This window comes from Heloderma suspectum, chromosome W (genome assembly GCF_057233095.1).
Source record: "Heloderma suspectum isolate Gila_16-S chromosome W, 16-S_ref, whole genome shotgun sequence".
NCBI classification, from domain to species: domain Eukaryota; kingdom Metazoa; phylum Chordata; class Lepidosauria; order Squamata; family Helodermatidae; genus Heloderma; species Heloderma suspectum.
Genome location: NC_139475.1, coordinates 1,543,588 through 1,558,923, shown reverse-complemented (window position 1 = coordinate 1,558,923; position 15,336 = coordinate 1,543,588). Strand labels below are relative to the sequence as shown.

The window sequence follows — 15,336 nt, the reverse complement described above, 5'->3', positions numbered from 1 at the left end:
TGTTGAAAGGGGCTGTACCACTTTCTGAAGGAGTGTCCTCCCCTCCCTGCCCCTGGGAATGCCCCCTTTCACCTCCTACGAGCTCACGTTTGCAAGTAGCCACCACAGTTCTCTCCATGCTGGCTGCTAGAGGGCAAGGGAGGAGGCAGGGAGCACAGCTTCCTGGCTCGGAGCCCAGAGCCAGGAAAACGAAATATCCCATGTCCCTCTGATGCTGTCTAGGGGTCGTAGGATTTCTCTCCCTGTGGTTCGGTTTGGTTTGGTTTGGTTTAGTTAAATACACCCCCCCTCCAATATATATTTTTAAAAGTCTTGCAAAGAGAAAGGGAGAACATGAGGGAGAAAAGCGGCAGAAGGCAAGGGGTGGATCTGTACAAGCAACAGAATGTAATGGAGTAGGCTATTTCCATCTCGAGCTCAATGGATACCAGTTTTGAATGTTCCCTCCTGTTTGTTTGTTTGTTTGTTTACATGCAGACCTAGGTAGACACCTTGCAACAAGAAAGTCAGTGTCAGGGAGAAAGGTCCTGGCCCTGCCATGCTAGATCTCCAAACCTAAAAAATAGGGAATTCTGTTATTTACTGCCGCTTTGTGTGATGTGTATATGTGCACACCACACCCGCACACCCGTCCATCCACCCATCCATCCGACTCAGGATTGTGGCCCTCCTGACGTTTTAGCCTACAACTCCCGTCAGCCCTAGTGAGCATAGCCAGTGGTGAGGGATCATGGGAGCTGTAGGCCAAAAAAATCTGGAGGGCCACAAACTGAATTGCCCGCAGAGATGGATCCGCCTGCATTATCGGCGTCTCCTTAGGGGCGTGGCGACAGGGGCTGTCAGGATGAGTGCCTGCCCCTCTAGTTCTACCATTACGCCACTGGTGCCTTACCATAATCCCAGTGAGCAAGCAGACCCCTTTCCCGCAGTAGGTGTGTGGCACCATGTCCCCGTAGCCGATGGAGAGAAACGTGATGGATATGAGCCACATGGCCCCCAGGAAGTTGCTGGTCACGTCCTGCTTGTCATGGTACCTGTGCCGAGGGAGTCAGGAGAAAGACAACATCTCCATCAAAACCTAAACGGCTCTTTTCTCCTCCACCCTCCCTTGGCCCCACGACACAAAATTGGACAGGAGAGGGGTGCCAGGAGAACACTAGCCACCCTGCCCCAAACTTCCAGAGCCGATTGCCACTTGGGACACAGCTGGGCCGTGTGAGACAGGCTGCAAGGTTAAGCCACACTGCAGAGCCAGGATGCCTTAAACTGCCTCCGTAAGGAGGATATTTTAAAGGATCACCTTTCTGTCAGGAAAGCTGCGAACACTGATTAGGCGGTGGGCAATCTCACTTTTCAGAACGAAACGTCTGTTCCAGCCAACGACGGCTTTCTTGAAAATTCAAAGTACAGACCCCAGAAATGTGCTCATCCTGCTGCCTCAAGCCCCAAATGCATACAACAATTCTAAAACAAACCCAGTTGTTTCTACCGCTTGTTCCATCCCTGCGGCAACCTTTTACAACTTGAGGCAACTCAACCAACCCAGGGGAGAATTCCCACATTCCCAAAGCGGTTGTTGCACAGACGGCACTCTGGAAACTCAAGCAAACCTCAACAGGCTGTTCCCCCCACCCCAAAACCACCCTTTCCCAAACTGGGGTCCTCCAGATGCATTGGACTAAACTCCCAGCATGCTGGGAGGTGTAATGCAATATATCTGGGTGGGCCCAGGTTAGGAAAGGCTACATGTAAATGATTTCAAAGCAGTGACACTGAAGGGTTTTGTGCTTTCTTTCTTTCTTTTTAAAGGCCAAGATTCTTTTTTTGGGGGGGGGGGGCAAAGACTTCTGCAATCCAAACATTTTGAACTTGTTTCTAATCTGGACATGGCCTGTGGAGCTCCAAAATGATGTGCGTTGACATGGAAGGAAGTCAGGCTTCATCCAATGAAGCTTGTGCCTGAGTAAGCGAGCATAAGGCTGCAGCCTTAGCTGTTCCACTTACCGGGGCCAAGGTATCTGAAAGACCACCTCCTCTCACCAGAAAATTCCCCATGGTCTAAGAACTGTATTGGGGGCACTTATGGGTGTTCCCCACACCAAGATGGTGGGAACATGGGCAGGGCCTTCTCTGTGGTGGCCCCTGATTGCAGACCTCTCTCCCAAATGAGCCTAGATGGACTCGTTTGTTTAGTTTTAGGCAGGCTGTTAACACCTTTGTTGTTTCACATAGCTTCCAAAGTTTTTTCTGTTTCTTAGGTTTGTTTTGTTTTGCTCTTGCTCTCCATTTTGCGGAGGGTGATGTTTTCGGTTTCAGAATTGCTTTTTCATGTTTGAAACGTTAAGGCACCTTGGAGGCCCTTTCTAGATTCGAAGGTGATTCAGGAATAATGTTATAAATATCTATTTTTAAAAAAATTAGACTGATGCTCAGACCCGTTCCCCCAAGTATGGAAGAAAGGTCAATAGGTTTTCCATTCTAAAGGTTTTAAATGGAATACTTGGACACCCTTTTGCCTCCGATCTTCCCACCACTGGAATGTGGCCCCCGAGAGCGTCTCCAAAATTAAATTTGACCCTTGGGCTGCAAGAGGTTCAACAACCCTGCTGTGAACCCATTTTTTGGCTCGATTCTGGCCAGGAGCCAGTGCATGGATGTGTCAGAGGCAGGAGGGAGGAACAGATGTGAAATGGACACCCTTCTGAAGCTGGCCTGTATCTTAAGATGCTGACCCCAATAAACAGACAAGACAGAGGCAAAGCTCCTTGAGCATATATGAATAGGACCCATTCAGAATACCAATCAGCTTTCAAGGGAACTGGAGAATGTCAACAAACCGTCGCATTAAAAGGCTTGCGATTTAATGTTGTTCAAACGTGCAGCAAATTAGCGCTAATGCGAGATGAGGGGGGCGATAAGCGCCCAGGGATTCTTCTTTCTGCTGAGGCCTCTGGAGGTGTGATGGAGGGGAGGCTGCGTCTCACACCAGGAGTGTTATTCTAAAATGATGTACAGTCACGGGAAAAAGAAAGTACACCCTCTTTGAGGTCTATGGTTCTACGTCTCAGGACATAATAAAAATCATCTGGCCCTTCGCAGGTCTGAAAATTAGGTAAATACAACCTCAGATGAACAGCAACACCTGACGTATTACACCGTGTCATTTATTTTACAGAAATAAAGCCGGAATGGAGAAGCCATGTTTCTTCTTCACATGACTGTAGATGTTTGTTGGGTGAGGTCCAATTGTGGTTTACTCATGTTTACTCATGTTGGTTGGGTGAGGTCCAATTGTGTCTCTCTGCTCATGGAATAGCAACTGTCAGTGGGATGGATTCCCACTGGATCCCACAGCCCCCCCCCCAATCCTCTCTGAAGACCCTCTGGAGCAGTTTTTTGGGGCACACAGGGGGTTCCATAGAGCAGGAGAGGACAGGAAGGTCCCGTTGCACAAGCAGAAGTCTGCTCACGCCGCACTGGATTTCCATTCCAGACAAGCTCTCGGGGGCTGCATTCCAGGGATGGACAAGCCTAAGGCAAACGGGGGTGGGGCCAAAATGCCAGCATATTGTAGCATAAAGCTCTTACTTCAGTAGCTTGTTGTTGTTCAGTCGTTCAGTCGTGTCCGACTCTTCGTGACCCCATGGACCACAGCACACCAGGCCTTCCTGTCCTCCGCTCTCTCCTGGAGTGTGCTCAAGTTCATATTCATTGCATCAGTGATGCTATCTAGCCATCTCATCCTCTGCTTTTGCCTTCAATCTTTCCCAGCATCAGGGAGTTTTCGCATTAGGTGGCCAAAATATTTGAGCTTCAGCTTCAGTCTCTGTCCTTCCAATGAGCAGTCAGGGTTGATTTCCTTTAGGATGGACTGATTGGACCTCCTTGCAGTCCAGGGGACTCGTAAGAGTCTTCTCCAGCACCACAGTTCGAAAGCATCAATTCTTCGGCGCTCAGCCTTCCTTATAGTCCAGCTCTCACAGCCATACTGGGAAAACCATAGCTTTGATTATATGGACCTTTGTCGGCAAGAAGCAGAGATGTCTCTGCTTCTTACTATGCTGTCTAGGTGTGCCATAGCTTTCCTCCCAAGGAGCAAGCGTCTTTTAATTTCATGGCTACAGTCACCGTCTGCGGTGATCTTGGAGCCCAAGAAAATAAAACCTGTCACTGCTTCCATTTCTTCCCCTTCCATATGCCAGGAAGTGATGGGGCCAGATGCCATGATCTTCGTTTTTTTAATGTTGAGTTTCAAACCAGCTTTTGTACTCTCTACTTTCACCCTCAGCAAGAGGCTCTTGAGATCTTCTTCACTTTCTGCCATTAGGGTGGTATCGTCTGCGTATCTGAGGTTGTTGATAATTCTCCCGGCAATCTTAATTCCGACCTGTGATTCATCCAACCCAGCGTTTCTCATGATGTACTCTGCATATAAGTTAAATAAGCAGGGTGACAATATGCAGCCTTGTCATACTCCTTTCCCAATTTTGAACCACTCGGTTGTTCCATGTCTGGTTCTTACTGTTGCTTCTTGACCCTCGTACAGGTTTCTCAGGAGACAGGTAAGGTGGTCTGGTACTCCCATCTCTTTCAGAATTTGCCACAGTTTGTTGTGATCCACACAATCAAAGGCTTTAGCGTAGTCAATGAAACAGAAATAGACGTTTTTCTGGAATTCTCTTGCTTTCTCCATGATCCAGAGAATGTTGGTGATTTGATCTCTAGTTCCTCTGCCTCTTCGAAACCCAGCTTGTACTTCCGGTAGTTCTCGGTTCGCATACTGCTGAAGCCTAGCTTGTAGGATTTTGAGCATCACCTTGCTGGCTTGTGAAATGAGTGCAATTGTACGGTAGTTTGAGCACTCTTTGGCATTGCCCTTCTTTGGAACTGGAATGTAAACTGACCTTTTCCAGTCTTGTGGCCATTGTTGAGTGTTCCAAATGTGTTGGCATATTGAGTGCAGCACTTTAACAGCATCATCTTTTAGGATTTTAAATAGCTCAGCTGGAATACTGTCATCTCCGCTAGCTTTGTTGTTACTAATGCTTCCTAAGGCCCACTTGACTTCACTCTCGAGGATGTCCGGCACAAGTTCAGTGACCGCACTCTCATGGCTATCAGGGACATTCAGATCTTTCCTGTATAGTTCTTCTGTGTATTCTTTCCACCTCTTCTTAATCTCATCTGCTTCTGTGAGGTCCCTGCCTTCTTTGTCCTTTATCATGCCCGTCTTTGCACAAAACGTTCCCTTGAGATCTCCAATTTTCTTGAAGAGATCTCTAGTCTTTCCCATTCTATTGTTTTCCTCGATTTCTTTGCATTGTTCATTTAAGAAGGCCTTCTTGTCTCTCCTTGCTATTCTCTGGAAATCTGCATTCAGTTGGGTATATCTTCCCCTTTCTCCCTTGCTTTTCGCTTCCCTTCTTTCCTCAGCGACTTGTAAAGCCTCCTCAGACAGCCACTTTGCTTTCTTGCATTTCTTTTTCTTTGGGATGGATTTAGTTGCTGCCTCCTGAACAATGTTACAGACCTCCGTCCATAGTTCCTCAGGCACTCTGTCTATCAGGTCTAATCCCTGAAATCTATTCCTCACCTCCACTGTATATTCATAAGGGATATGATTGAGGTCATACCTGAATGGTTTAGTGGTTTTCCCTACATTCTTCAATTTAAGCTGAAATTTTGCATGATGATCTGAGCCACAGTCAGCTCCAGGTCTTGTTTTTACTGACTGTATGGAGCTTCTCCATCTTTGGCTGCAAAGTACATAATCAATTTGATTTCGATATTGACCATCTGGTGATGTCCATGTGTAGAGTCGCCTCTTGTGCTGTTGGAAAAGAGTGTTTGCTATGATCAGCGTGTTCTCTTGGCAAAACTCTATTAGCCTTTGTCCTGCTTCATTTTGTACACCAAGGCCATGCCTGCCTGTTATCCCGGTGATTTCTTGACTTCCTACTTTAGCATTCCAATCCCCTATGATGAAGAGGACATCTTTTTTTGGTGTTAGTTCTAGAAGGTGTTGTAGGTCTTCATAGAACCGATCAACCTCAGCTTCTTTGGCCTCAGTGGTTGGGGCATAGACTTGAATTACTGTGATGCTGAATGGTTTGCCTTGGATTCGTGCTGAGATCATTCTATTGTTTGTGAGATTGTACCCCAGTACTGCTTTTCCCACCCTTTTGTTGACTACTAGTGCTACTCCATTTCTTCTAGGGGATTCTTGCCCACAGTAGTAGATATGATGGTCACCTGAATTAAATTCGCCCATGCTTGTCCATTTTAGTTTGCCGATTCCCAAGATGTCAATATTCAATCTTGCCATCTCATGTTTGACCACCTCCAACCTTGATTCATTGATCTTACATTCCAGGTTCCTAAACAATATTGTTCTTTACAGCATCGGATTTTCTTTTCACCACCAGACACATCCACAGCTGAGTGTCCTTTCGGCTTTGGCCCAGCCACTTCACTCTTTCTGGCGCTACTTGGAAATTCCCTCTGCTCTTCCCCAGTAGTATATTGGACACCTTCCGACCTGAGGGGCTCATCTTCCGGCGTCATCTCTTTTAGCCTTGTGATACGTTCCATGGGGTTTTCTTGGCAGGAATACTGGAGTGGGTTGCCATTTCCTTCTCCAACGGACCACATTTTGTCAGAACTCTCCACCTTGACCTGTCCGTCTTGGGTGGCCCTGCATGGCATAGCTTATGGCTTCGCTGAGTTACGCAAGCCCCTTCGCCACAGCAAGGCAGTGATCCATGAAGGGGACTTCAGTAGCTAAGCCTTACAAAAGGCATCACCTTTTTAGAATGGGGGCAGGGATTGCACAGAAGCCTGGAAAACACCAAATGCTCGGTGGCCAGGGAAAAGGGGGTGGGCCAAGGAAAAGGACCAGGGGAAAAGGATGGGGCCATCTGCAGTTCCGCAGCCCTGATCTAAAACTTGCACTTCGAATTTTGAGCAGTGGAATTTATTTATTTCATTTGAGATGTAGATTTTCCCCCATTTAAATTTGAATGTAGAGAATTGGAGGGCCATTCACCACCACCCCATTTCCAGCTGCTCTTGTCCGATAAGCCTTTTGTTTCAGGTGGCTTTGATGATGCTCGACTTAAACTCCACCAGACTCCCATTCAGTGTTCCCACACAACTCTGGGTTAATGTCTCCCCTTCCATGCAAATGAGCCAAACACCACCCTTTCCCACACAGAGAAGCAGCTCAACATTAGATGCACCGATTAACTTACGTCTTAAGGGCCTAACTGGGAATTGAAAAGTGGAGTGCCAAGTTCTGATAGGGCCATCTTTCTGTGCAAAGGGGAGAGTTAAAGCCTCCCTCCCTCATGAAACTTCTTGAATGCTGTTTTCAGAAAGAGTAGACTTATTTTGGAATCTAAGATAAGCATGCAGAGTCCCAGATCAGGACCACTCCAGGTGGGCAGGAGAAATTTAAAAGCTGTTTTCGAAAATGTGCCCCTCAACGTACATGGAATCTTTAAAAAGGGAGGAAGGAAGCATGCATAATTTCAATTTGTTAATTTTTTCCTAGCTAAACTCCATTCGCATGTCTCAGTGGTGCATGCAGATTTGTTTTCCTGCAGAGGATGCTGGGACTTGTAGTTCCAGTCTAGCCCTGGGTACAAAGAGATGCTCTAACAGAGACTCTAACAGAGTGCCCAGATCAGTGTCTGCGGCATCTTGGAGCAGAGGAAGAGGGAGACATAAGAACATAAGATGAGCCATGCTGGATGAGACCAATGGTCCAACTAATCTAGCATTCTGTTCACACAGTGGCCAACTCCTAATTCCAGATCATTTATGAACAGCATTGGTCCTAACACAGAACCATGTGGGACCCCACTATTTACTTCCCTCTGCTGGGAGAATTTACCATTTATTCCTACTCTCTGCGTTCTGTTCTTTAACCAGTTATTGATCCATAATGACTGCTAAGTTCTGCTAAGTTTGCTCAGGAGTCTTTGGTGAGGGACTTTGTCAAAAGCCTTTTGGAAGTCCAAGTAGACAATGTCTACCGGATCAGCCCTGTCTGCATGTTTATTGACACTCTCAGAGGCTAGTGAGACAGGACTTACCTTTGCGGAAGCCGTGTTGATTCTTTTTTGGCAGGGCTTGTCCTTCCATGTGCTTACTAATTTTATCTTTAATAATGCCTTCAACCAATTTATCCAGAACAGATGTTGAGCGAACTGGCCTGTAATTTCCTGGATCTCCCTGGATCCCTTTTTGAAAATTGGTGTTAGGTTGGCCATCTTCCAGTCCTCTGGTATAGAGGCGGATCTCAGGGTTGTTGTTGTTCATTCGGTCAGTCGCTTCCGACTCTCCGTGCCTTCATGGACCAGCCCATGCCAGAGCTTCCTGTCGGCCGTCGCCACCCCCAGCGCCCCCAAGGTCGAGTCCGTCACCTCCAGAATATCATCCATCCATCTTGCCCTTGGTCGGCCGCTCTTCCTTTTGCCTTCCACTTTCCCTAGCATCAGCATCTTCTCCAGGGTATCCTGTCTTCTCATTATGTGGCCAAAGTACTTCAGTTTTGCCTTTAATGTCATTCCCTCAAGTGAGCGGTCTGGCTTTATTTCCTGGAGTATGGACTGGTTTGATCTTCTTGCAGTCCAAGGCACTCTCAGAATTTTCCTCCAGCACCACACTTCAAAACCATCTCTCTTCCTTCGCTCAGCCTTCCTTATGGTCCAGCTCTCGCAGCCATAGGTTACTACGGGGAATACCATTGCTTTAACTATGCGGACCTTTGTTGTCAGTGTGACATCTCTGCTCTTCACTATTTCATCAAGATTTGTCATTGCTGTCCTCCCAAGAAGTAAACGTCTTCTGATTTCCTGGCCGCAGTCAGCATCTGCAGTAATCTTTGCGCCTAGAAAGACAAAGTCTGTCACTGCCTCCACGTTTTCTCCCTCTATTTGCCAGTTCTCAATCAAGCTGGTTGCCATAATCTTGGTTTTTTTGAGGTTTAAGTGCAACCCAGCTTTTGCACTTTCTTCTTTCACCTTCGTCATGAGGTTCCTCAGCTCCCCCTCGCTTTCAGCCATCAAAGTGGTATCATCTGCATATCTGAGACTGTTAATGTTTCTTCCAGCGATTTTAACTCCAGCCTTGGCTTCATCAAGCCCAGCACGTCGCATGATGTGTTTTGCGTATAGGTTGAATAGGTAGGGTGAGAGTATACAACCCTGCCGTACTCCTTTCCCAATCTTGAACCAGTCCACTGTTCCGTGGTCTGTTCTTACCGTTGCTACTTGGTCGTTATACAGATTCCTCAGGAGGCAGACAAGATGACTTGGTATCCCCATATCACCAAGAACTTGCCACAGTTTGTGATGATCCACATAGTCAAAGGCTTTAGAGTAGACAATACAACAGAAATAGCTGTTTTTCTGAAACTCCCTGGCTTTCTCCATTATCCAGCGGATATTGGCAATTTGGTGTCTAGTTCCTCTGCCTTTCCTAAACCCAGCTTGTACATCTGGCAATTCTCGTTCCATGAATTGCTGGAGTCTACCTTGCAAGACCTTGAGCATTACCTTACTGGCATGTGAAATAAGTGCCACTGTTCGATAGTTTGAACATTCTTTGGTGCTTCCCTTTTTTGGTATGGGGATATAGGTTGATTTTTTCCAATCTGTTGGCCATTCTGGTGTTTTCCAAATTTGCTGGCATATGGCATGCATCACCTTGACAGCATCATCTTGCAAGATTTTAAACAGTTCAGCTGGGATACTGTCATCTCCTGCTGCCTTGTTATTAGCAATGCTTCTTAAGGCCCATTCAACCTCACTCTTCAGGATGTTTGGCTCTAGCTCACTGACCACACCATCAAATCTATCCCCGATATTATTATCCATCCTATACAGATCTTCCGTATATTCTTGCCACCTTTTCTTGCTCTCTTCTGCTTCTGTTAGGTCCTTGCCATCTTTGTTTTCGATCATACCCATTTTTGCCTGGAATTTACCTCCAATGTTTCTAATTTTCTGGAAGAGGTCACTTGTCCTTCCTATTCTATTATCTTCTTCCGCTTCTGCGCATTGCTTGTTTAAAAATAATTCCTGATCTCTTCTGACTAACCTCTGGAATTTTGCATTTAATTGGGCATATCTCCCACTTTCACTGTTGCCTTTTGCTTTCCTTCTTTCTTGGGCTGCTTCCAGTGTCTCAGCAGACAGCCATCTTGCCTTCTTGGTTTTCTTTTTCTTTGGGACGTTTTTTGTTGCCGCCTCCTGAACAATGTTGCGAACTTCTGTCCATAGTTCTTCCAGGACCCTATCTACTAAATCTAGTCCCTTAAATCTATCCTTCACCTCCACTGCATATTCATGAGGAATATTCGTGAGCTCATCTCTAACTGCTCTGTGGGTCTTCCCTATTCTCTTTAGTCTGATTCTAAATTGTGCAATAAGAAGTTCGTGATCTGAACTACAGACAGCTCCAGGTCTTATTTTTACCAACTGCATAGATGTCCGCCGCCTTTGGCTACAAAGGATGTAGTCAACCTGAGTTCGGTGTCGACTGTCTGGTGAATAGGGATGTACGAAAATCACTTACCTTTCACGGATTATGCTGATGGTGGTGGGGGGGAGGTGCTCCGTCCCTTCCCCCGGAATCCTGGACGGGGGGGGGGAGGCGCTCCGTTCCTCCCCCCCCGGAATCCTGGCCGGCCAGCTGTGCTCCGCAGCTATTCTGCGGAGCCGCCGGCTGGCTCCACCAGCAGCCGGAGATCCGGCCGCTGGCTAGCAGGGACGCAAATGGCAGCGGCCGTAGCTGCCACCGTTTGCGTCCCTGCAGTCAACCGTGATAGGCTACATAAATGTTTACGTAGCCTATCATGGCTGACTTAAAAAAAACACAAAAAAACACAAAAAAACGCGCAAATACGCGTTTGTTTTTTAAAAAAACAAAAAAATGCGTCTACGCTATTTGCGTTCCCCTTATTTTCGCCATCTTAGTCTACGTAAATATTTACGCAGACGAAGATGTGCCAAAATAAGGAACGCAAATGGCAGCAGCCATGGCCGCCGCCATTTGCGTACGCGTGGTTTTTTTGTTTTTTGTTTCAAGTCAGCCGTGATAGGCTACGTAAACATTTACATAGCCTATCACTTCTTCTTTAAAACCTAGCCGTGATAGGCTACATAAATCTTTACGTAGCCTATCACGTGTTTTTTTTTTTAAACTGGAAATGGCGGTGGCGGCAGCCGGTCGGAAGACCGGCCGCCGCACCCGCTGCTGGAGCCGCCGCCGCCAGGAAGATCCGCCCAAGGTAAGTCTCATCCCGGGGGGGCAGGGGGGGGCAGGACGTTCCGACACCGATTTCGGGGGGCCGAATGCGCTGGCATTCGGCCCCCCCGAGATCCGTGGCAGAATTTTCGTACATCCGTACTGGTGAAGTCCATGTATAAAGTCGTCTCTTAGGTTGTTGGAAGAGAGTGTTTGTTATGCACAGTGAGTTGTCTTGGCAAAATTCTATCAGCCTATGTCCCACTCCATTTTGCTCTCCCAGACCATGCTTGCCTGTAATTCCAGGTGTCGTTTGACTACCCGCCTTAGCATTCCAGTCTCCTGTAATGAAAATAACATCTTTGTTTGGCGTATTATCCAGTAGGTGCTGCAGATCCTCATAGAACTGATCTACTTCTGCTGCTTCAGCATCTGTGGTTGGGGCGTATATTTGGATCACTGTGATGTTGAATGGACTGCTTTAGCCACTTTATTATTAATTATGAAGGCTACTCCACTTCTCCTGTGCTCCTCTTGTCCACAGTAGTAGATCTGGTGGTCATTTGATGTGAGGTGGCCCGTTCCAGTCCATTTCAGTTCACTGACACCCAAAATGTCTATATTTAATCTTGACATCTCCCCAATCACCACATCCAATTTGCCCTGGCTCATAGATCTTACATTCCAGGTTCCTATGGTGTGTTGATCTTTAGAACATCAGATTCGTCGTTCACCACCAGCACCGTCGGCCGCTAGCCATCCTTTCGGCTTTGAGCTAGCTGCGTCATCACATCTGGGGCCAGTTGAACTTATCCTCTGTTCCTCCCCAGTAGCATTTTGACCATCTTCTGACCTGGGAGTCCCATCTTCCAATGGTATACCGACATTTCGCTGGTTGTCCTGATCCATTTAGTTTTCATGGCAAGAATACTGGGGTGGGTTGCCGTTTCCTTCCCCAGGGATCGTATTTAGTCTGACCTCTCTGCCGTGACCTTCCCGGCTTGGGTGTCCCTTCACGGTTTAGCTCATGACGTCATTGAGGTGCTCAAGCTCCAGCACCACGACAAGGTAACGATAGCCTATCACGGCTAAAAAGTGAACGCAAATGGAGGCCACCGTAGCCGCTGCCATTTGCGTTCCCTTTTTTTTTTTTTTGCCGTGGTGGGCTACGTAACTATTTACGTAGCCTATCACGGCAAAAAAAAGGGACAGAAATGGCAGCGGCTACGGCGGCCGCCATTTGTGTCCCCGCGCAGCCCAGCAGCGGCTGGATGTCGCTGCGGGCTGCCCCGGCCAGCGGCTCTGCAAAATCACCGCAGAGCAGAGCTGGCCATCGAGGATTTCGGGGGGAGGGACGGAGCACCTCGCCCCCCACCGCAGATGTACGAAACGAAACAGGTAAGTCGTTTCATACATCCCTACTTCAAAATGCTTTTTTGCATCTCTTGTTGTCTGCGTGCATCGCCTTTGGCAAGCTTGTGTTCCCTTTTGTTTTCCTCACTTGGGCAAGACCTCCATTTTCTGAAGGAAGCTCTCTTTCCTCTGATAGCGCCCTTACCACTGCTCGTCAGCCATGCCGGCGACCTCTTGGACTTGGTGCTGCCTTTCCTCACCTGTGGTATACATTTTAGCCGGGCTTCTATTGTTGTGGTTTTGAGTAATCTCCAAGCATTCTGAAGGGATTTAATCCTCTTGACTCCCCCTTTAAAATTCCTTTTCACCCCTCGTTTTAGAGAAGTTTCCTCTTGATGGTTGACAGTGGCTCAACCAACTTGTGGGTTTTTGCTCAGAGGTGCTTGCAACACTCCGTGTCAGATGCTCACCACCTCTCTAATAAGGGACCAGAATTAGGAGGTCATTCATGAAATAATGGGGTCTTGCATAGACACCGTCTTCACCATTTTTACGTTCATCATTACACCCTTGAGGACTAGAAACTTCTAGTTTCCTATTGCTGACATATCATTACAGTTGTCTCCGAGTTTAAGAAATCTCAGTTCTTATGAGTTTTAGGGTGCAATCCTATACATGTTTAGACAGAAAAAAAAGTCCACCACCACACTGGGAGTTGTAGGACTTTTTTCTGTCTAAACATGCATTGGATTGCATCCCAAATCAATGAACCCATAGATTAAATCGCCACACGTTTGCATAAAAAAAATGAAAGCATTCTTTCTTTACACAAAGATAAAATATATACATGTCAAATCAAGAGGTGTTTCCTCCTGTGTAAAAAACAAACGGGGGGTGTCTCTTCTAAGGTGGTACCTTGCAATGGACAGTTTTTGTATGCTCTTGTAGTTAAAATAAATTTAACACTTTAATAATATACTGTCCAATCAATCTGTCACAACCACCTTTTTAGCCAATCAAAAGCCTTTTACTCTTTCGGCACATGTCTTTGGGGAATAGTGGGATACATACTTGCAGCCATAACAACCTGCCTTAGCATTAAGATTTGCATCTGAGGCCCTGGCCTGTCAGAAAGAGGTGTGAGATTGGCAGGTACCAGAGACAGGACCTTTTCGGTGGTGGCCCCACACCTTTGGAACTCTCTGCCCAGGGAAATACTTTTGGCTGTATCACTGCTGGGTTTTAAAGATGTTTTTATTGCAGTCTGCCTTTGGTCAATTATTAGTATGACTGCTTAGGATTCCTGCGTACTGCACAACCCTATGCCTGCCTACTTGGAAGAAAGTCCCACTGAGGTCAATAGGACTTACTCCATGGCATGTGTGTACTGGACTGCAGTCTAAGATTGCAAATCTGTTGCCCCTTACCTGGGAGTAAGCCCCACAGGACTTTCTGGGACTTTCTTATGAGTAGACATGCCTAGGATTGCACTGAAAATCAGCTAGGAGCCCCAGCTTTAAAAATGATTGGTGAGGAAATGGTGTGAATGGAAGAGTTCCCTAACAATTGGAGATACCTCAAATTGTTGAGTAAGAGACTCACAGCTCAAAGTGTCTGACCAAGAGGTCTCTAGACAAGCTCTCCCCTATCTGGTGCCTACACAGACCAGTGTTTGTGCTTGCTGGGGATGATGGGGGGTGTCACCCCAAATATCTGGAAGGCGCCAGGTTGAGAAAGCGTGAGCTACCTGTTAGCCTTAACGGGAGCCCTGAGATTCTACGTGGTTTCACATCTTCCGCAAAACCCTTCAGCGCAAATCTTTGCCAGCCAAAACCAAAAGAGAGAGAGAGAGAGAAATAGTAGTGAAGAAGCCCAAAAAGAAAGGGGGAAGAGAGAGAGAGATTGCCAGTTTGGGAAGATGCAGCCGAACTCTGCGGGGAGGGTGCTTTGGGGGAGCATGCAGCGACGGCAAGGGACAGGGTAGAAGAACAAGAACATGAAACAACCCAGGAGAGAAACAACCAAAGCCAAAAAAGAACGGAGAGGCCCAGACAAGTCAGACGAGACACCAAGCAACGCCAGAGGAGGAATTTAGGACTGCTGCTTTTTTCCCCATGCTGGATTTTGCTCTGTGCCCATCTTGGGTCAACAACAGACCTATAACCCTCCTCCCCACTCATGCCTTCCCCCTGCCCCCGGTGACATATCCAGTCCAGCACAGAGGTCTGTCTTGCCCAGACAGGTGTGTGTGTGCATGTGTGAACAAAGCTTTGAAAGTCTGGCTTGGAACCTCAGATGAGGATGCGCAGAGGAAGGTGCCACAATGAAGTGTTTTGATGGTGTTGCAGTGGGGAGAGAAAACCAAGACTGCAAAAGTACGGCCAGAGCTGGACTGATATTAGATCAGGTGCACAATTCCTACAAGTCCGTAAAGCAAGGGGTAAGGCAACCCAGCGCCCTCCTGATGTTTAGGAGCACAACTCCCATGATCCCCAACCATTAGCCATGCTGGCTGGGGCTGATGGGAACTGTAGTCCAAAGCGTCTCAAGCTTGCCTACACCAACCATAAAGGGTTCATTTCTCACTGATACGCACCCAGATTGCACAAGGATTTAAGCAGCATGGATCGCTTCTGTGTCTTTTACGTCTCACTTCCTAAAAATCCCCCCCCCTCAGAATTAGACAAAATTAAGCAAACACACACACACCCCTCTCTGCATAATGTACCC

The 15,336-nt window shown here is 47.1% G+C and overlaps 1 protein-coding gene across 2 annotated transcripts in view; it reads right to left on the bottom strand.

Annotated features, from left to right (window-relative positions):
- Positions 1 to 15,336, bottom strand: part of LOC146333915 (small conductance calcium-activated potassium channel protein 2-like) — a 44,645-nt gene that overhangs the window by 12,276 nt on the left and 17,033 nt on the right. For both annotated transcript variants that reach the window (XM_084825030.1, XM_084825029.1), the window contains exon 4: positions 893 to 1,034. In XM_084825030.1, the coding sequence (XP_084681156.1) occupies positions 893 to 1,034 (142 nt within the window). The remainder of the gene's footprint in view (positions 1 to 892; positions 1,035 to 15,336) is intronic.